The 20,589-nt window shown below is 40.8% G+C and overlaps 1 protein-coding gene and 1 non-coding gene across 6 annotated transcripts in view; one reads left to right on the top strand and one right to left on the bottom strand.

The window, feature by feature from the left end:
- The window catches only part of arhgef10la (Rho guanine nucleotide exchange factor (GEF) 10-like a), a 110,620-nt gene that overhangs the window by 80,117 nt on the left and 9,914 nt on the right, over nt 1–20,589 (bottom strand). The window contains exons 1-11 of one of the 5 annotated variants that reach the window (XM_077572920.1): nt 18,117–18,488; nt 17,109–17,363; nt 15,267–15,294; nt 11,298–11,392; nt 9,472–9,543; nt 9,236–9,369; nt 7,876–7,971; nt 5,658–5,766; nt 3,900–4,000; nt 3,694–3,771; nt 1,553–1,732 (exon numbers count right to left, since the gene is read on the bottom strand). In XM_077572920.1, coding sequence (XP_077429046.1) covers nt 1,553–1,732; nt 3,694–3,771; nt 3,900–4,000; nt 5,658–5,766; nt 7,876–7,971; nt 9,236–9,369; nt 9,472–9,543; nt 11,298–11,392; nt 15,267–15,294; nt 17,109–17,358 — 1,143 coding nt within the window. In that variant the 5' untranslated portion in view covers nt 17,359–17,363; nt 18,117–18,488. Of the gene's footprint in view, nt 1–1,552; nt 1,733–3,693; nt 3,772–3,899; nt 4,001–5,657; nt 5,767–6,832; nt 7,102–7,875; nt 7,972–8,411; nt 8,514–9,235; nt 9,370–9,471; nt 9,544–11,297; nt 11,393–15,266; nt 15,295–17,108; nt 17,364–18,116; nt 18,489–20,589 lie in introns of those variants that run through there. The other 4 variants (XM_077572919.1, XM_077572922.1, XM_077572923.1 and 1 more) reach the window with 4 other exon arrangements.
- trnat-cgu (transfer RNA threonine (anticodon CGU)) lies at nt 15,445–15,517 on the top strand. Its single transcript has one exon. It is a non-coding gene; the product is annotated as a tRNA-Thr (tRNA).

Below are 20,589 nucleotides of genomic sequence, written 5' to 3'. Positions count from 1 at the left end.
ACGTGCAATATGAATTCACAAGTATAACGGAATCAATGTATGGTGTTCCACAGGGTTCAATTCTGGGGCCTCTACTGTTTGTGTCTGCTAAATATAGGGTTGAGTTGCGTGATGGGTGTCCATGTCCTAACTGCATGATTTGCAATCGTGCACAACTAGCGAGCTAGCAAAACTAAAGTAACACTTCCTTAGCACAACGCTTTCTGATTTCAAGGTGATGAGAACCAGATTCAAGGAAAAGGCTCCTCCACCTGTTCGGTTTTATTTTTAGAAGTGTTTGGTGAATGGGCATAGGACACTGGTGGAGTTCAGAACCACTGTTCGAATAGCGTTGCTAGCTCTGAACTAACAAAAAATAAAAAATAAAATTCTAAATGAGCTAATGATTAAACCGTTCAAAAATTATGTATGCCAGAAGTTGTGTTTTTGGCATTCACCAATTTTTCTTCTTGTAAACATAAAAAATAACAAGGTCATGGATGGGGAATATTTTCAGCAGTGATTTGATTTTCTTATTTCTAATTAAAAAAAATGTATATCGTGTTGTCATCTACTTAGTTTGATCAAACTAACGAGCCTATTTTGACAAAGTAAGGCATAATAAGCACTGTTGTATTGAAGGAAGCAAAAGAAAAATGTTGACAGAAAAATGAATACTCAAAAAATAAAGTACTGATACCAGAAACATCTACTTACATAATGTAACTAAGTATTTGTACTTTATTCCTCCCCACCAATGCTTTTTTTGCACTTTCTTCTTGGATGAAAAGAAAGGTCAATTCCATCCAGCGCTTTTTCTTTCTTTTCTTTTCCACCGAGGGCTCATTTGGCGCTCGGTCTGAGGACAGCAATGAAGCAGCACTGCATGATGCCCAGCAGAGAATTAGAGGGTCGAACCCTTGGCGCTGATGGACAAATAATAAGTGGACCTAATTGGTGCAGAGCTCCACAGTAAAAAAAAGTCTTGCTGAAGGCGTTCATTTTGTTGTCCCCTACCCATACACCTTTGCCAATTTTCTCAATCTAACAGATGCAGCTCACTTGAACTGTGGCAGAGGATGGTCGAAAGTGCTTTTTAAAAAAAAAAAAGGCAAGCGTAAACAAATAAACAAGCTTCCTCAGTGCAGGTAATGCTCACTTTTGCGAGGTTATCGGAGGTGGTTCTTAATTACCGCAGGTCCACGGAACATAAACATGGAGCCCACAACATTGCACAGTGAGCACAGAGCCTACTGGACCCCTAATTGACAGGGTAGGTGCTTCTGTTTTGGTTAGCAACAGAGGTGGTATATGACAGCCAGATAGTGACTCAGCTCAAACTTTATCCATCTATACTGTTTGTCCTCTGGCGGAGGTCATGCATTATTCACTGAGAAGTCGAGAAATAGTTGACACCATGCCCTGTGGTAGGCGGAAATAGAACTCCTCAAAGTGCAAAATAAACAAAACAAACAATCCTCCTTGGTAGCGGTAATACTGAGATCTTATGTACGTCATGTAATCATTAATATCCCAAAATAAATGCACACGAAGTGTCGCTTTTCACACTGACCGAGGCGACAAAGAGGTCTCCGATTTTCTCGCAGCTGTCCCATTCAGCCACGCGTGACGCCAGCGCAATCTGGAACATGGAATGGCAATGCGTGATCTCGCGCACTCTGTAGAATATGGGTCGGATCTTGCGTGGACTCAGGATGCGCGGGTCGGCCTCCAGCAGAGGCTTGTGGTATTCCTACAGAGGAATACATACATATGTTGTGGTATCAATCAGTAAGTCAACATTATATGGGCAAAAAGACCTCTTGATAGAGATCCGGACGTCATGTGACTATTCCTCTAAACTCGTTATGCAGCAGGAAAGTCGCTGCGCAGCGTTAATGGACTACAACAGCGTTAGCAACTTAGCAGCTGCTACAAATTGCCTTGACTTATTATGTTATATGTTATTGACAGGGATGTGATTTGACCAAAGTGAAATTATCTGAAAATTTAGCCGGGGGTCTGGGGGCCGCTGGCACCCAGCTAGGTCCAGGGAGCTCATGGGTTTTCCGTGTTTTTAAGTACTTTCAATGCACTCACATGACAAAGAAATAGACAAAACAACAGCATAAATTTTCAATGTATATTGAACTATCCCATATAAAATGGCAGTTTTAGTCAACTCAAAATCAGTCACATTCAAAAACATTGGACTGCCTTTGCTTTTAAAAACTATCACTGAGAATATCATCATATCTACCTAATGTGATTACTAAATTAACACATAAATAATGTTGAAGAGTTCAAATTTCATGAACAAATAATTGTATCATGACCAAATGAAAAGTAACTCATATTAGAGCATACCACAAATGTCTTTGTTATAGCAGAAGATGTTATCTGTCGGAGTCATCTGCATACACAATGAACTACAGTACTAATATATAAAAAAAAATTAAAAAAATAGGATTTTTTTTTTTGGGGGGGGAGATAAAAAAAGCGGAATTCCGCGAATTAGCGGAAAAACCACATCCCTGTATTGATAATTCATGATATTCATCGATATGAAGACACTGATCATGTTAATGATCATGTTAATGATGTCTCACAAACAATAATTAACAATTTAACAAAAGGGGGAAAACATAAATATCAATATGCAGCACTTAAACTCGAGTCAAAATGGATGGGAGAACAATAGGCACAACAACCACCATATTCACAGGAATATCTATAAATGTCTGCAATTTTCAAATGATCACTTGTATAAAATATCTTTATATTTTAGGGTCTGGCCGGGGATTCTGATATGTGTCTGGAAGGTTTCCAGGAATTCTTGGACCTAGTGTTTTGGTTGTTCAATCTTCAAATCGACAAACACTCCACAAAATAAAAGTGGACCAAAGTGATTTCAACTTGTTTAGAAGTAAAGGTGAGTGAGGCATAAAAGGTAAAAGCCTCTGGGCAGAATCAGTGAGATGTTGCTAAAGCCTTGAGGAAGGAGGCTGGCACATGTCTTCAAGTGCACATAATGTGGAGCGGGCTACTGGAGCAAAAGTGCTCCCTTTCCTTTGTTTTCTTCCGTAATTTTCTCCCCCCTTTCCCGAAAAATCCATCCAGCAGTGAAGAGCGTCACAACCTTCAGTGTCTAATTGGGCTTGTGGACACGCCGCCTTTCAAGCACTCGACTGGACGCTGTGACAAGATAGACATTTTTCCACCGAGCTGCACATCGCAAAGTGTCCCATCTGGCTGCGTTGTTTGTTTGTCCCGCGTGAACAATCGCTCATAAAGCTGTCAGGGGATTGTCTTGTGTTTGATTTCTATTGTGCAAGGCGGCGGTTATCATGAATAACTGTCAGGAGGAGCGATTGTATTAGTTGTAGGACAAGAACACATAAGCCCGTGGGCGATCGAGTGTGCCATGGACTTTTTCTTTGATATTGACTGTGTGTTATTTCTAGTCGTCCTGCTCATTTCTAATATGAAAGGTGGTGGTTATAATTAATAACAAGCGAGGGGAGAAATTCCACTACCAGGTGCGTGCGCTGATGCCTTTTCTTTGTTTCACACATGAAATACATCCAGCGATTGTGATGTTAATTTCTACTGTTCAAGGTGGCAGTAATGTTGAATCGCTGGCGAGAGGAGCGATCCCATTAATCAAATGACACGTTTGCGTTGCATGCGGCGGCGGAGAGGGCCTCTGCTCACCTGCAGGATCCTCCGCAGGGACTCCAGGTAGCTGCGCTCGCTCTGGATGACCGAACTGAGGATGTGGCGCCTGACAACCTGCAAAGACAGCAGGCCCTGGTGACGTTCTAAGAGGATGAAATGGCGCCGCGTCTGATGGATGCGGGCATGTATCACAGTGTGTAACGGTAGGAAGAAGAAGAGCACGGAAGTCTACAAATCCCAACCTGATGGCTAGTCAGGCCCTCCGGCATGGCGCTCAGCTGCGGAGGCGGATGCGTCAAGTCCGATATCGCCACGTCCAGGTAGCCCGCGTCGTCCTCCTCCTCTGTTCCCACAGAGGCTCAAGTTAAAATAAACATATATATTTTTTTAAAGATAACCATCAGACCTAACGGAAAACCTCCTGTAGACCACAATGTATTCGGTATCTAATAAAATAGGAGCGTTTTGAGTACCATCAAACCAGAAATGGAACTTTTAACAATAATTGATTCCTAGATTTCAAACAAGAATTTATTTGTTTGTTCAGTACACCAAAAAATTTTCTTGGGTTTAACTCTTTGACTGCCAGACGTTTTCAGAAAAGGGATGCCGTGGGTGCCAGCCGATGTAAGCATTTTGACTGATCTTTCCAGGTCCACATAAAATTATGTGTTTGGACTATGGAAACACACATACTATCAAATGAAAGGTTTGGACTCTCATCTTTCATCAGAAAAAAAAGTTTGTTTCTACCTTATTCCGTTTTTCAGTAATCAACAATAGAAAATGGTTAGTTTCACCTTTGTTTTGAAACAAACGTCTTTTAACGTCTTTGGCACTCCTCTGTAGGATTTTACTAAACGTTATTTAACGTTTTTGGCAGTCAAAGAGTTAATGTGAGCTGCTGCATGTGTAGTCATTAAAAATTCAAAACTACTATTTAGTATTTAAAACTATTCAGTGAATATCTAGTGTGACTAGAATCACTTTTTTCCTCTAAATTTTTTTTATTTTTTTAATATGTATTGGGAAAGGGGAAGTTAATTTTTCTTTCTTTTTCTTTAGCCCTTTGCCGGTCAATCTGTTTTTCAAACAATTTCATTGAAATAATATGTATTAAAAATAAAAATACAGTGGACCCCCACTATTCACAGTGAATAGGGACTGGGCCAGCAGGCGAAAAAACAAAAATCTCCAAATAATTAACGGCCATTTAAAAAAAAAAAAAAAAAAAGACATTAAAAAAATATACATCTATCCATCCCTTTCATTTCTGAAAAAAAAAACCTCAATAAAATAATGACGTGAAAAATCTGTCAAAGTGGATGCGCGGGTCCGAACAGCAAATATGCAGGGCCACTGTATACTAGATAACAGTAAATAATACTAATAAAAAATGTTTACATTTGTCAAACATTTTAAAGTTTTTTACTTTAAAAGAAGCAAAAACATTATGAAGAACAACCCAATAGAAAGGTTAATTCAAAGTTAAAGAGTCAATAGTTCAAATACATTTTATAAATAGCTACTACTTATTCAAATATTACCTTTTCACATATTTTTTTCTTTGTGAATATTATTTGTGTGTGTGTGTGGGGGGGGGGGGGGGCTTTCAGGCCCACTTTGGGCCATTTGGGTCTGCTAGGACAGTATACAGTATTTACATAAAATTTGTGTTTTACATTTATTTCATGTGATTCCAACTTTAAAGCAGTTCAATACGACCCACAAAATGCAGCAACAGGATTAATTCAAAGTCATCAAAGAGTGAGTAGTTTTACACAGTGTTTAACTTCTTCTTTAAGCTTGTATGACTGTCAAGAATAATACAATTTGTCTTAAGACATCACATATACAGTTATTAATAGAATCCTGGGCGGGGAAAAAAGTGGCGTCAGAATAACGCACAGGCTGACGTCCAGGGACGCAGGCAGGTTAGAGATACGCCATATGCTAATAACTAAGGTTGAAGATCAAATAAAGACATTCCAGTAGGTTACCGATGGTGTCTTTCCGGTGGAGGAAGGAGACTTTGCGCATGACGGCCATTCTGGTCTTTTCAAGTCCATCCTTGGTGTTGCTTCTGGCCGCCTTCATGAGCTGCTGCACCTGATTGGGGGAGCAAAGGGAGGGGGGCATCAGAGCTCCGTCATTGGCTCCACAGCTCACTGACAGGACGTGATCGCGGTGGGAATCTCGCCATCTGCGGCTCCCCCGCCAGTCCTAATCAGAACGGTCAACGAGATGATGGCGGCGCGGGGAGAGCCGTGTTTGTGGCTGAGATGTGTCCTCAAAGTCCACCCATGAGACCGGCAACCAGACGCCGCATGGGGCCCAGAATACACTGGCGCGTCACATCATTGTCATATTTTTAGATGATATGCCGGGATATGTAGGTCATTTATTGAAAGAATGTTAGTGGTTAGAGAATAAAACATGCAGGAAAAAATAGCATGCAATGGTGCAACTTTCATATTTAAAAGGTACAATAGGATGAGTATGCTAGTCCCATAATATCACTCATGTTCGTTCAATTGCTCAGTGAAAGCTATGCTAGAAAGCATTATAATGGTTTGTTGGGGGGGGGGGGGGGGGTACTGTTTTGGAGTACCAACTCAGAAGTACTAGCTTGTGACGGGGTATAAATACTATGAAAGGACACTAGTCTAAAATAAAGAGCTTTATTCGTGAGACTTACACTTCAATTGCTAGCCAAGCCAGCAATCATGGTACAAAAAGCTTACACAAATCTCAGGACAAATCAGGTGCTAATTTGAACAAAGTACTACTAACAAGCTCACAATTTGACTCATCTGACAACAGAAATAGAGATGTTGGCATGTGCCATTAAAGAGAGCTTGCCATGCTAAGGAAGTTAGCAAGGCTGGACATCAACTTTTTTATCACCATATTCCGCCCTGAACTATCTTACATAAAATAACATTTCAAAAGTATTGCTAACATTCAGAATGCAATGCTGCACTAGTATAGTTCCACACTCAAGGTTTTTTTCCCTTCCCACAATGCAAAACTTTCTGCTAATAGTCTGGCCTTATGAAGATAAAGAGGTAGCAGCTAAGTCAAACAAGCTAGTTTTTAAGCTTTCTAAACTAGGTAGCTATAAACACTAGTGCAGTTCCACACTCCAAGTTATTTTTCTGGGAAAAAGACTGACCTTATCAAGTTAAAGCGTCACCAGCTACTTTGTCAAACCAGCTACTTTCCAAACTTTTAGTAGCATTGCCTTTGTTCTTAGTGTCTTACTCGTAACTAGACTGCCCACTACTGGTTTGGAGGCTAGCTCAGGGAAGTGTGACAGTAATTACCAAATAGAGCAAGTCATGCTAAGGAAGTTGACCCAGCTATAAGGATTGTGGATAACCTTTAGGCCAGAGCTTTCAAATTTCAGTTAATTAAAAAAAAACAAAAACAAACATTGCTAACGCTTGGAATAGTAGCAGTCCATGCTTTTTGAACTGGCTAGGTGTTAGCACTTCAACTGTCGAGTTACACACAATACAACCTTTTAGATAATAGTTGATCCAGATGCAGAGTTAAAGAGTTAGCATCTAGCTCTTCAGCCAGACTGTAGCTACTTTGCTGACATTTTCAAATTGCTAGCTTATGACAGGTAGATACTCTGGTATATACAAGCTAGCCTCATCCTGGAGTATACCACAAAGCCCTCATGGGTTCAAACGAACAATCTACTTCATAGGCAAGTATGTCATTAGTCACTAGAGCTGATATGAATATAATAATATACAAATAGCAGGGCTGGTAGGCTACTTTTTTTTTTCTTTCTTTCTTTTTTTTTTTTTTTTTTTTTTTTTTTTTAATCGGAAATAGTCAACACTGTCATTTGGAACGTTTGACAGTTATTTATTTATTTTAATAACTACCAGACAGTAGCTTCCGCGGCTGACAAAATTGGCCTGTACAACATGTCCAACATAAGAAGACATAAAATAAAAATAAAAAATTTAATCTTGGAACATGCCCCAAATTGAACAATAGGCTAACACTCATTAGCCTAAACTTGGAGTACGCTGCCCCCTTTGGCTTCAGAAGACAAATTGTACCTTCAAAATATGCAGAATATGATCATTCCAGCACCAGGAAAAACAAAGACAAGCTCACAAAGGCATCCAGGAAAAGGTTAAGACGGCCGAGAGTCAGCTAAGCTTGTTGGCAAACAAAAACACGCTTCTGAGATACCTTGATGTCATAGTTGTGCTTGCCAGACAGCTTCATAGCCAGCTCGCGTTTGGTCCTGGCGCAGCGTTCCCTCAGGCGCCGCACTTCGGGGGACAGCTACAGGTGAGGGGAAAAGGGAGGGGGGAGGGGGGCAGCGTTACCAGCGTTAAGGAAAAACGATGGGGAGGTAACGGGAAAAGGAGGGCGAGGGAAGGAGGCAGCGAAACAAATAATCAAAAGCTACATAAAAGGGGAGTCAGAATAATGACAAGAAGTGAAAGCATGGAGCAGTTATTGTGTTTCAGGGAGTTTGATTTATGAGAGCCGCTGGCAGTCAAAAAAGGTCAAGTGTAAAAATAAAAAATCAAGCCAACTTCCCCAATGAGAAGGCAAAAAAAAAAAAGTTAATTGGGTGAAACTAATTAAAAGCAATGCGTTTTGGAGCTAGAATGTTTCCTCAGTAATTACTCCGGCATTCCTTCTTAAAGTCTTCTCTTCTTTGCTCAGCAGACTGAAAAGTGCAAAGACTTTGCCAAAGGCCTCCGCACTTTAATTACCTGAGCAAGTCATTCTGTGTCCACATACATCACGCTTTTGTTTCCCCTTCTTTGCTCTGCCATCGATTGAGCTTCCCTTGAATAACAAACACATGCGCGCAGATGGGTAAAAAATGGCTATTAGGCTGAGCATAACCTTGCTCATATTTGTATGGATTCCACAAAGCAAAGGCCCAATGCTGAGATGTACCCACAGCGCCATCCAGTGGATGGAAGAGGTAATGATGAATAGATCTTAGTTGAGACAGACATTTTAACCAATGTAAGTTTTTTTAGGGGGCCCAAAAACTCAATACACACACAAACAAACAAAAACACTCACTAGCACACATTATACATTTAGAAGGAGAAAAAAAAGGCCCTGAAATGGTGGAGATAAGATAACCCGCTAAAAAAATCTCATGGAAACATGGCCAAAATTGAACAAAAAAAGCAGCCCCTTGGAATTGGGCCAGCAATTTTGGACCAAATTCCAGTGTTTGACAAACAGAAATTTAAATAAGTTCCCAACACTAATTTCACTAATCATCACCAGATTCAGTGGTAATGCGTAGCTATCATAACAAGATGCAGGAAAAAGTATCAAAAACCTGTGATCCAAAATTGAGCATAAAGTCGGCCATTTTGCTGTGAAGCAGCCATTTTGAGCCTAATTAAAGGATTTGCATTTTTTGAAGAACTATTGCTACCCGGGAATAGAAACGAAATCAGTCGCCATCGCAGAATTGTGTGGAGATTTGATTTTCTATCACAACTGGACGTACCAAAAAGTCACACCGACAATTAACGAGAGCTCCTTGGCAGAGGTAACAGAGCCTCATTACCTTACTGCGTGCGGGCATTTTGCTCTCGCCGTCCGACTGCTCGTCATAGCTCTCGAACTCGCTGGAGCTCCACCCGTTGCCTGCAACAGACGGACCGCCGCACGAGTCCCGCTGGACGTCCTCGTAGAGCGTATCTGCAGAACACACACACACACACACACACACACACACACACACACACACACACACAGAGCTTGTGAAATTGAACATCCCACAAAGGCTGGCCTTCCACGCACCTTCATCAGGGGAGAGGGGCTCCTCGCATGGGACGTCGTCATAGATGACGTCAGCTTCAACTTCATGTAATGCTGGTGGAGAAATATAGTAGTGATGTACAACAACTTGTACAATACAACAAAAAAGACGACAAAGGACATGTTACAAAGGTAATACTTTATTTTAATTGACAGATTGGTATACTTTATCTTTTTTTTTTTTTACCCGTCTTTCTTCCTGTGGCTAGCAAAAATAATTAATTTGTCGATTAATTCCTCGCAAATAATATCTAAAAAAATATTGTAAGATAACATATTAAAACATAAAAAATAATGGATCCTACAAATTCCCTTATTTTTCATTTTTGAAAGGTAATGTCAATAAAAAACATTTTTCAAAAAATTAAAACCTTGATCATAGCTCAGTAAATTATAATTATAGTAAATTATATCTTATTTATAATTATAAAAATAATTAAATGCAGATTTAATATTTGTTTATAAATCTAAAAATGTTTGAACATTAAAAACAAGATATTTTATCTTAACATTACAACATAATGGGTTTAATGCAATTTTAAACAAAATTATAAATAAAATCTAATCAAACTAAACAATTGATTAACAATAAAATGTCACTGTATGTTAATCATTAACTATATACAGTACTAACTAAATTATTAATTTGTAATTTAGTTGATTGTAATTGTTAAATGGTCACTAGTGAAGGGAAATTTCCTAAAACTAATAAAAAGTATAATTATTTTAATTCACTGTAACATGCACGATTTGATTTAAATATGGGGGGTATAAATGTTTAAATCAAACAGCTCTTTAAAATGAAATGCAAATACTATACTAGTGTGGCACCACTTTAGGGGAATCACCACTATCTAGGAAAAAAAAAAACAATCAATTGATTTTGTATCCACTTTGTCGCACATCGCATGGCGTCTTAGTCTCGTCACTATGAGCCCAATTTAGCTCGCTAAGCTTTTATCGATTGGCCTCTAAACTGTTGTTTGTCCCCATCGCTTTGCCACTAAGATGACCAACGCATGCACTCACTGTTTTCAATTCATCTGATTAAAAAAGTCAATTCCTTCACGGATTAGTCAACCGACTTCAAAGGAGACCCAAAAAAGGCACAGTTTTTTTTCCAACCCAAAAAAATGAGGATTATCAACACAAATGTTCATTTGTTGAAAACATCTGGAGCTTTCTGTGTCTCTGTAAAGCATTTGGGGGGGAATGTCAGTTACTCACAGTGGTCCTGTTCTACATGTGACAGGGGAAATCAAGTCAAAAATGTTCTAATAAATAATAAAATGAAATGCGTTGTGGTGATGTAGCTAATGTCGTAGTCTGCGAGTGCGGACGCCAGACAGTCATAAAAGTCAGCTAAAATGAATGATATGGTCATAAAAATATCCATTTGTATTGAAATTCTCCTTTGGGTGCTGGTCTCTCGTCTCCAAGCCAACTTTTGTTGCAGTTTTCTTCCATAGAAATGTTTTGGTATTGATCCTCACCCTGTATTAATCAGTTGGGCTGATGCCTGTGTGGGCATCAAGCGGTGGCAGTGGATCACCGAGCTTTATAGAACCTGCCGCCGATTACTCTCTGTAGAAATCAATAACGTGTGAGATGAACCCAAGGTGCTGCTGCCACTTTGGATCAAGCTCACCCGCTGCCCGTGTCATTGTGTCGTCGCCCGCAGTCTTGCCGAGTTTAACAATCCAATCCAAATGTCGGAATGAGCCCGAATCCCGGGGCGAGCTCGGCTTTAATCTACGGCGGCTTTCGTCGGCATCACTTCCCGTTGTCAAAGTCATTCTGTTGCGTACCTTCAGGGACGTCCCCAGAGCTTTCCTTCGCTGTTTCCGCATCGCCGCCTCCTGAATCGCCCTCCAACGTTATTAGCTGGGTTGCTGCGGGGACTCTGTGGGTTAGCACAACATCGGCACAGTTAACAGGTGCCTTAGTTAGCTGCATGCTGTAATCAGTGGAAAACTACGAGTACAGTCATTTCTGGACTATAAGCCGCTACTTTTTTCACTTGCATTCGACCCTGCGGCTAATACAAAGGTGCGGCTTAGCCGTCAGATCACAAGGGGGCGCACTATAAAGGAAGCGCAAGAGCGTCAGGCAGAGCAAAACAAACCAAGTAAGACCAAATACGGTAGGTGAGACCGAACGAGAGCGAGACAATTTGCGCCCTCATTATGGAAAAGAATGTAGCGGGAACCCGGTGCGGTAACATTAAAACATCTGCGGCTTATAGTCGGGTGCGGCTTATATGTGTAACGAACTCAAGTATTCCCCAAATTTAGCTAGTGCCGCTTATAGTCAGTTGCGCTTTGCAGTCCAGAAATTACTGTAATTGAATCCCCCCCCAAAATATTTTGAAGTGATGGGAAAACGAAGCTTCATGAAGCACCTGTGATATTTTTTGATTCCTCTAGATGGCACTCTTGGTTTTAAAATGCAATGGAAATGTAATCAATTTCCGTTACCCTAGCCTTTATCTTTGAAGCAACACTAAGGATCTTTCAGTTTACATTGATTATGGCGGCGCCATATGGACAAAAATGGTATTGTTATGTCTGAAGGAAGACCACATTTCCCATAAGGGCAAGCGCATTGCGTCGTTTTTGAGCTCACGCCAGCGAGTGAAATGCGGGCCAATGTCTGTCCTTTTATCCAGGTAGCTTCCCCTTTCCTTTTTTGTCATCAGACTAAAAATTTCAGGTGTTTTGCAGCTTCTGTCAGGAAAGCAGTAACTGTGCGTCGATATTCAAGTTTACTTCCGTCTGGAAACGAATGGGGAAAGGAAGAAGTGATGTATGCCATAAAGCAGTCAACGCATTTGGCCATGGCAAAGGTACCATTCAACTAGTTTTAAGTCCATGTTTCATCAGAAGAGTTATGAAATGATTTTATTAAGGTAGAAAAGTTCCTTAGTGCTACTTTTAACCAAGAGCACCATTTAGATAAGTCAAAAAATATTGCAAGTGCTTTATGAAGCTTAATTTTCCCATCAATACGGCCAATTTAATTGCCCGATATTATCGAAATGTTGCTGATTTTTGCCGCCTTTTTTTTTTTTTACACATTAATACATTACATCTTAAGACAACTATAATGACAAAAAAAAATCACAAAAATCAACCAAATTTTGCCTATTTTTCTCTCTGTTGTAAACAAACACGAAATGTCAAAATATTGTAAAACAGTCAAATGTTCTGTCTGCAATTCAATATAAGCATTAATGGACCAAAAAAAAAATAATTACATATATTTATAGTTACTAGGCCAATTAATCTGTAATCGGAATTTTATTCTCCCACATATCAGAAATCGATATATACTATAAATATACCACAAATGTCGTACCCATTTTCATATTTATTCAATTCAAACTCAAACACTGCCTGTCTGCCGACCGGCAAGCTCAGAGAGGAGGGGCGTGGGACGCAATGCAAATACACCGACTCGGGTCACAGCGCGGGCCCAAAGTAGAAGCGAAATCTATCAGACTTCCATCCGTTTTGATTAAACCCGCCGCCCTTCCTCCGGTGCTGCCCGCTGGCCTCCAGCAGGTCGAGCTGCGCTTTTTTTCAGGCCTGACATTGACTGACATCTCCTCCCTTCCAACCACTCCCATGATGCAGTGCGGACACAGGTGGCAAGGGGCAAGTCTGCATTTTTTCTGCACATGATAAATGTGATCTATGAAAAATCAACCATCTCTGGCCATCTCTGATTTGATTTGCAAAAAGACAGAGAGTGTCTAGCGCAGCTTGTTTACAGTGCTAATGCTAGCTTAGTATTGCTAGCAAGCAATTTATCACAACGACACAATTATGGCCATATTTGAAAATCACATTTATGCATATTAATGATGAAGATTTGAATTACTTCACTAATGAAGTAATTCAAATCTTGCTAGCAGTTTTACACTGTCGCTCTTTAATACGTAGAAGGGAAGTAAATAACACAGACTCTGAAATGAACTTATTATAAGTATAAACGTAAAACTGTGAATTATAAGGCATGCAGTATCCATCATTATACCGTCCTACATATTTGCTCCTTTCCCGCACCCACTGACTGTTTTGCTTGTGCAGCACATCCAGCCGAGGTGACGGGAGGGCTTCGCATGAAAGATAAACGCACTTGAAACGAGCTTTCGGAAGCGGCGCCAACCAGAAAAAGAGCGGAGGAGGAGATAAAGTGCTGAAAAGTCAAGTCGCGCTCTGCGTACACACTCCGTTGTCATGGTTGCCTTTTTGTGTGCTTAATGAAGACTATCTGTCACCGGGTAAAAAGAGGAGACAAAAGTAAATGTTGGCTTTAAGGAAAGGGAGAAGTGCTGCCTTATGTTTAATAACAGCTGTAAAAAAAAAATAAAAAAAAATAAAAAGGATCTCAACAATAACAATAGCAAAGTAATCTCTGCGATATATTTCCGAAATGTGCTGACATCCTTGACACCTCAACGGTGGGAAGTTGCTATTGATAGCTCGCCCAATTTATTGACTGAGGCAAAGTGGAAATTGTGGAAATTATTCCTGCATGAAAAATAGCCAGGACCTTTTTAGAAATCCTCGCACACACACAAACACACACACAGGGCTTGTCTTCATTTAATTGTGTAGCACAAACATTTACATACAGCATACATTCACACATTTAGTTAACCCTAATGATACAACAAACTTGATTTAATCTCACAGAGTCCCGAATTTGGGTTTCCACATAAATACATGGCCACGCCTCTTTAAAAGGTCCCGCACAGAAAGAACTACCTTGACTACAAGAAAACGAGTTTTTTTCTGTCAGCTGAATTTGTTTTGAGTTTGTAAACAATGTCCATTTGCCGCTCAGTAAAATTCCAAAGCACCGAAATGTGTCACAACAAACCCTGTGACCTCTCTCTCTTATTAGTCAGAAGAATGTAAACAGGAAGTAGATTTTCTGTACAGACCAGGAAGTGATAAGCAAATGAAGCATCAGAAATAAACACAAAATGAGGCAAAAAAACGTTAGCAACAATCTAGCCGTCTACAGCAACACACTAGCGAACACCCGCTTGCAATGTGAAAGCACATTTACAACACCTTATTCTTGTTTGGCAAGTGAGAATAAGACACTGGCTTTCTAAAAGGGTCTGTATATTTTACGCCATTTTGTAGTTTTATCTTCCTGTTAGCTTCCGATGCTATCGCTAATGTTGGTGGGGCACAAGCTCCAGAGATATTTCTTCCTGGGTATGCTACATACAGTATTAAGGTTAATTACAAACAAGACAAATTTATAAAATACAAAATATACACATTTGAACTCACTTGGATTCCACAAATATAGGACAACCAGACGAACAAAAGTGTACAAAACTCCGACCAAAACGTAGATGCCACCAATAAAGGAAACAGGGCTACATTCAAATCGACTTCACACCTGGGCCATTTTTTCCTAGCACAGGAAAGTCCACAGGAATACAGTCTACTAGAGTAAAGGTTTCTGAGCACACTTCCTCGAACCCACTTTTTGGGGCAACGGTGTGTGTGTGTGTGTGTGTGTGTGTGTGTGTGTGTGTGTGTGTGTGTGGGGGGGGTAATAAACTAAATAGCACACCCACAACTACGTGATATGCTGGCGGCATTGTCACCTCAACTCAAATTGAAAGATGGAGTCATGCATTGATTTCCATCCTCTTTGTGTCCTGGCGTGGACGAGCCACACAAACACGCTCGTCACTATCGTACACGTTGCGGTGTGATGCGTGTTGACTTTGTGCGATCGCAACTTACCCACTGGCGGAATCAGCGGCTGGAACGTCTGTCAGAAAGAGGAACAGAGAGACATTATTATTATTATTTTTGTAAACATAATAGAGGAAAAATGATGTTTAAAAAATGACTGACTTGCTAACTGTAGCTTTGACAGTATTAAAAGTTACGGACTTTGTTTGGACTAAACCTAAGCCGAGGCCTCGTAGCTCAATGGTTAGAGCACTGGTCTCGTAAACCAGGGGTTGTGAGTTCAATTCTCACTGAGGCCTTGCACTATACTGGTAAAGAAGTTGTTACAGAACAATATGTTGAGTAAGCAGCCTGAGTGACAGATCTGCATGTCCAAAGAGGACTCGTGAATTTGGGTCTTGCATGCAGGAAATTAATTTTGCTTACTGTCGTGATAATACTCATTACTGATTTTGGTCATCGGACAGAACTTGCGGTTTCCAAGGTGACGAAAACATAACCACAAGAACTCGTAGTCAGTGGTTAGAGCATTGGTCTCATGAACCAGGGGTCGCGAGTTCAATTCTCTCTGCTATGATGTCATCCATCTGCTTTGGGTTTCGTGTCTTGATCAAAACACATGCAACATCGGTGATGTAATAACATTACACGCGCGGAAGACCGCAGCATCCCTGAGAGGTTTTTGGTTTTGCTAAGTGATTACAGAAGACCGGCTCGCTTATTTAGCGCCGGGTAGTAAAGCAGGACGAGGATGTGTGCGCAGCTGTGAGGCTCATTTCCACGACTTTCCTGCATCTGACAAACGTGACGACGGCTGAAAGTCGTGTCACGAGCCCGATGTGTAAACGTGGGTCATTTGGAGAGGGAGCCGGTGTACTTATTCATTCTTACATAACTGTCGTCCCCCCCCCCCCCCCTCACTACTCTTCATCAGAATTCCGCTTTGCGTCACCAATGTCCAGCTTCATGGATTACAACGTGAAACAGGAAAATTGAAAACAAGACGACTATTTGTTGAAGCACGGGCCATGAGTCAAGCGGTAAGAAATTGCATTTTCCTCAGTAACTACCAGAAAATGCCCGATTTTGACCCGGACTGGCCGTTAATAATCGTTTTTTTTTTTTCTCTCCTTTCAGGAGAGCTCAGTATTGTTCCCAAAAATTTATTTTTTTTTAAAATTTATTTTAACCGTTTGACCGTTAATAATCTTATGTTACAATAATAATGCCAATATTTGAACATTAACCCTGGAACCCTTTTCTTCTTTGGAAAATTATGAATTATACATTAAATGACTGCTATAAATTCACTGAACACCAAAATATATGTTTTTTTCAATTTGAACCCTTTATTCCCTAATTTAGGATTAGGGCGAAATTTGACCCTTTTGGGATTTAGGGGTATCATTTCGAAAAATCTGAATAACAAAAACTGTCAGTAAACTATTTAGAATTTAAGAAAATAATCAATCAAATACACAGCTACATTGAACAATATAATTTTTTTGTTTTATTTTTTGCATTTTAGAACTGGATTTTGAATGTACAAACACACTTTGGCCAATGGAAACAAGAACACAGGGACAAAATCACTGCTGGGAAAAAAAAAAAAGGTCTTTGTTATTTGAGTAGCAGAATTTATAGGGGCCAAATTTGACCCCGTGGTTTCTCCAGGGTTAAAAAACAAACTTCAGGTGATACCGGGAAAACATTCTTAACCGAGTCCCAACACAATTCTACATGTAGGATTTTCTTTTTTAACAGCGGGAGTCATCTTTTAAATCATCTAACTTTGTTCCGCGCGTGTTCTCGCCATCGACACAAATCTGTTCACGAACAACAGCAGACCCCTCTGAAGAGGTCCCAATATGCTGGTAAGGAATGTCTCACCATCCTTGCTGGCGCTTCCTTCCTGCGCCGTGACGTCTTTGCCAGCCCGCGGGGCGTCCCGGATCGTCTTCGGGACTTCCGGCTTTGACAATTGAAGCGAGTCGCCGGCAACCTCTTGGCCGTCCCTCGGAGGTTTCTCCTCGTCCTCGCTGTCGTCAAAGACGAACTCCTCGCCTTGCTCCTCATCCTCTTCCTCCTCCTCCACCTCCTTGTCCTGCTTTGGCAGTTGCTGAGACAAGGCGGCGGACATGATTCCTAAAGACGACAAACACGTGAAAAAGATCAAATGTTAGAAGCCGTTGTTGCCCAAGCGCAGTTCACATATTGCGTTGCTTCGTGCTGACTCTCGACAATTCAAGTGCTCACAAGACCTTGTAGCTCACAGATCAGAACACTGGCCTAGTAAACCAGGGGTTGTGAGTTTGATTCTCACTGAGGCCTGTCTTGTTGCACAGTCCAAAGTCCGAGATTTAGTCATTTATTTCGGTGGCTGTTTTACCAGTTGACTTTTCTTACATTTCCGCACTGCAAATGCTTCTTTTACACGGCGAAAACAAATGGCGTAGTTTTGAAATCAAAATAATCCTCACAAATCAAACCGACCACTATCCTACATTTTTGGACGTATCCCAGCTCCAACACACTTGATTCAAATGATCAAGATTATTTTAAGAAGCCCAATTTCTTGGTATATTAGGTGTGCCGTTTTTATGCAATTTTTTAGCATTTTAAGGCATGGGTTCTTGAGATTTTTTTTTTTTGTCCCATCTGATGATTACTAGTACAGCACATCTAGGATACAAACCATAAACTAGCACTTTGACTTGACAATTAATTGAACGGTTTTCCTGCGACTTTGAACAGGATAATCAGGATAAAACAGGTTGAAGAAGGAACAGCATTTAAATATGACTCTGGCCTACTGTAGCAAAACACTGCAAGCCTCATCCAAATTCCAGAATTAAGCGTTATGCAAATATTTTCTAACCTTGCTAAGCCCTAACCCACCATTTAAAAGCAGTTTTTCAGTGAGCTCATAGCAGAGAGAAACGCTCGCTGATGAGCCTGCTCAGCACAGACATGCACATCATTCCGAACAGTGAAATCTTGCGCTCCGACGGGAAGAAAACAATTATTTCCATCATTCGTGATAAAAATTAACTGGATGGAGGGAACCAGGCAGACAGATTGCAGGGGCCGGAATGTCCTAAGCTTCTTAACAAAACCATATAAAACGCCGCTGAGATAAAACGCCCTATTAAAAGCAGCACAACAGCCAGCAGGTTGTTGACACGGAAGTTGGGGGCGAGTAAATCTTCCAAACGCATTGTAGGAGCAGTTGAACCGAAGACTGCAAAATGAGCAAACAGAACTGGTGTGACATATGGTGGTTAGCAAGCCCGTTAGCTGAATCAAAAGGTCTGAGGCAGCTTAGAGGCGGATTAATTAAGACGTCCCCACGGACACAAAACAACATTGGTCAAAGGGAATCATTACTGCACAAATCTTCCTGGACTTGCATTTATAACCCTCCAGTTATGTTTGTTTTTGATACACTAAAAATGTTCACGGGTCAATGTGACCCACGTTGAGTCATAAAAAATATGCGTGGTGTCCCAAACAAATCATTTTGCAGTCCGATACCGCAGCTAGTTCTCTCTCAAAAGAATTCACATTTTAACCAGATGTGTAAGAACTAACTTTTAAAGGAGGGATGTTAGGTATTTTGTTATACATTTAAAATGGTTGCCAGTAAGGGTGTGCCCAAAAAATCGATTCTCATAAGAATCGTGATTATCATTTAGTTCAATTCAGAATCGATAGTAAATGTCCCAAAATCGATTTTATTTAACTTATTTGATACTGTCTTGCCCTTGTTTGTGTGTGCCTTTGTTGGGAGCGCTGTTCATGTGATGATTTGGCCACTTAGGGGCAGTGTGGTTCCACGTGTTCTGATACGCCGTTAAGTTGTAGCCACGTTAAGACAGTAGAAGGAAAAAAGTCACGATCAAGTTATGCCAATAAAAGTTGTTTTTTTTGCAGCGTAGGAAGAGCCGGTGAGTAACGTTAACATGCTTTTCTGTAAACATTCCTAAAGCGTTTTGTTTGAATAGCCATTCTTTGGAAGGATAAAAGTGTGGTGAGTAGCGCGCTAGTTAGCATTAGCGAGTCAGACTGGAGTAGATCATGACGATTCTTTGAACATCAATAAATTGAAGCAGAAATCAGTGTCAATCGACTCATTTTGAATCAAAATTCGTTGACCCAAAAATCGGATAGTGAGACAGTCAAAGATTCCCACCGGTAGTTGCCAGGTGTTTTAATATTGTGTTGTTGGAATTTTGACGTTATTAAGAAATATTTAAAGGAAATACACACATGGCTGTTTTTATGATCTATTTCTCTTACATTTTTAAACATCACGATGCTCCAATTTTACTCACCACCTAACAGAAGGGTTAACTAAATAGCCCTGGTTTATGAGGTGTTAAAAAAAAAAAAAACACTGGAGCATTGACCCCAGTGATAATGAAATCATGTTGCTCCTTCAGTAAAGTCGAACAATTCCTGACTATGAAATGAAGGCTTGTGGTTAAATCTGACTTGCTATCTTGAGACTTCGGTTTACAACTCTAACGCACGCTAATTGTTTCTCCGTTGTGCAAAATGGTGATCTTACGCGACAACCTCTCTGCTCATGTTAGCGCACCGCCCAGTGAGAGCGTCGCATCTGCTTTGCATTTCAATCAGCACCGAGCCGCCTCCCATGCACGGCCATTCTTTGGCTCCTACAGGCAAGAACGAAGCGTGTAGAAAAAAAAGAAAGAAAAAGTGGTGGTCAGCACTTATTACTTTATCTCAATGTCCGTCACGATTTCATTACGGCGCTCGTAACGTCTCGCTACTGCTTTTCGACGGCGCAATTTAGAGTTTGGCGGGGCAGCCTTTGAAGTCACAATCACCAGCCGTGTGTGGCCGTCATCCTTTTCGATCAAGCGAAACCCAGTGAAGCCAAGAGTGCAATTGGCTTCACAAATAGTTTCCGTTTACAAGCAGAGGAGATTCCGCGGCTGGTCTCATCCTGCGAGTTTCTGCAGCCGGCCCACTTGCTCCCCCCCCCCCAGCCAGCAACAATGACCCTTCTGTGGGAGAAAACCTCTGGTGGGCCTGCAGAAAAGCATTGTTTCTTCATTGGTCACTGCGCTACTCATTAGCTCGCGGGTCATTTGGGCCAAGGCTGTCAGCTCTGTGCTTTGACGCCACTCGTGTGAAAGTGGAAGGACGCTTGCTCTTAGAGAGAGAACGGCTGAAAGAGAAGTTCAAAATGAAAGCAGAACCAACGTTTGGCTTTGGTTGCCGCAGCGGGTAGACCATGCTAGCTGAACAATGCCCAGAAGCCCTTGAGCAACATTTTTTTTTTTATCTCTGACAGGGATGTGATTTGACCAAAGTGAAATTATCTGAAAATTTAGCCGGGGGT

Source organism: Vanacampus margaritifer, chromosome 8 (genome assembly GCF_051991255.1).
Source record: "Vanacampus margaritifer isolate UIUO_Vmar chromosome 8, RoL_Vmar_1.0, whole genome shotgun sequence".
NCBI lineage: Eukaryota > Metazoa > Chordata > Actinopteri > Syngnathiformes > Syngnathidae > Vanacampus > Vanacampus margaritifer.
Note: the sequence above shows the minus strand (reverse complement) of the source record. Positions and strands in the feature narration are given on the sequence as shown.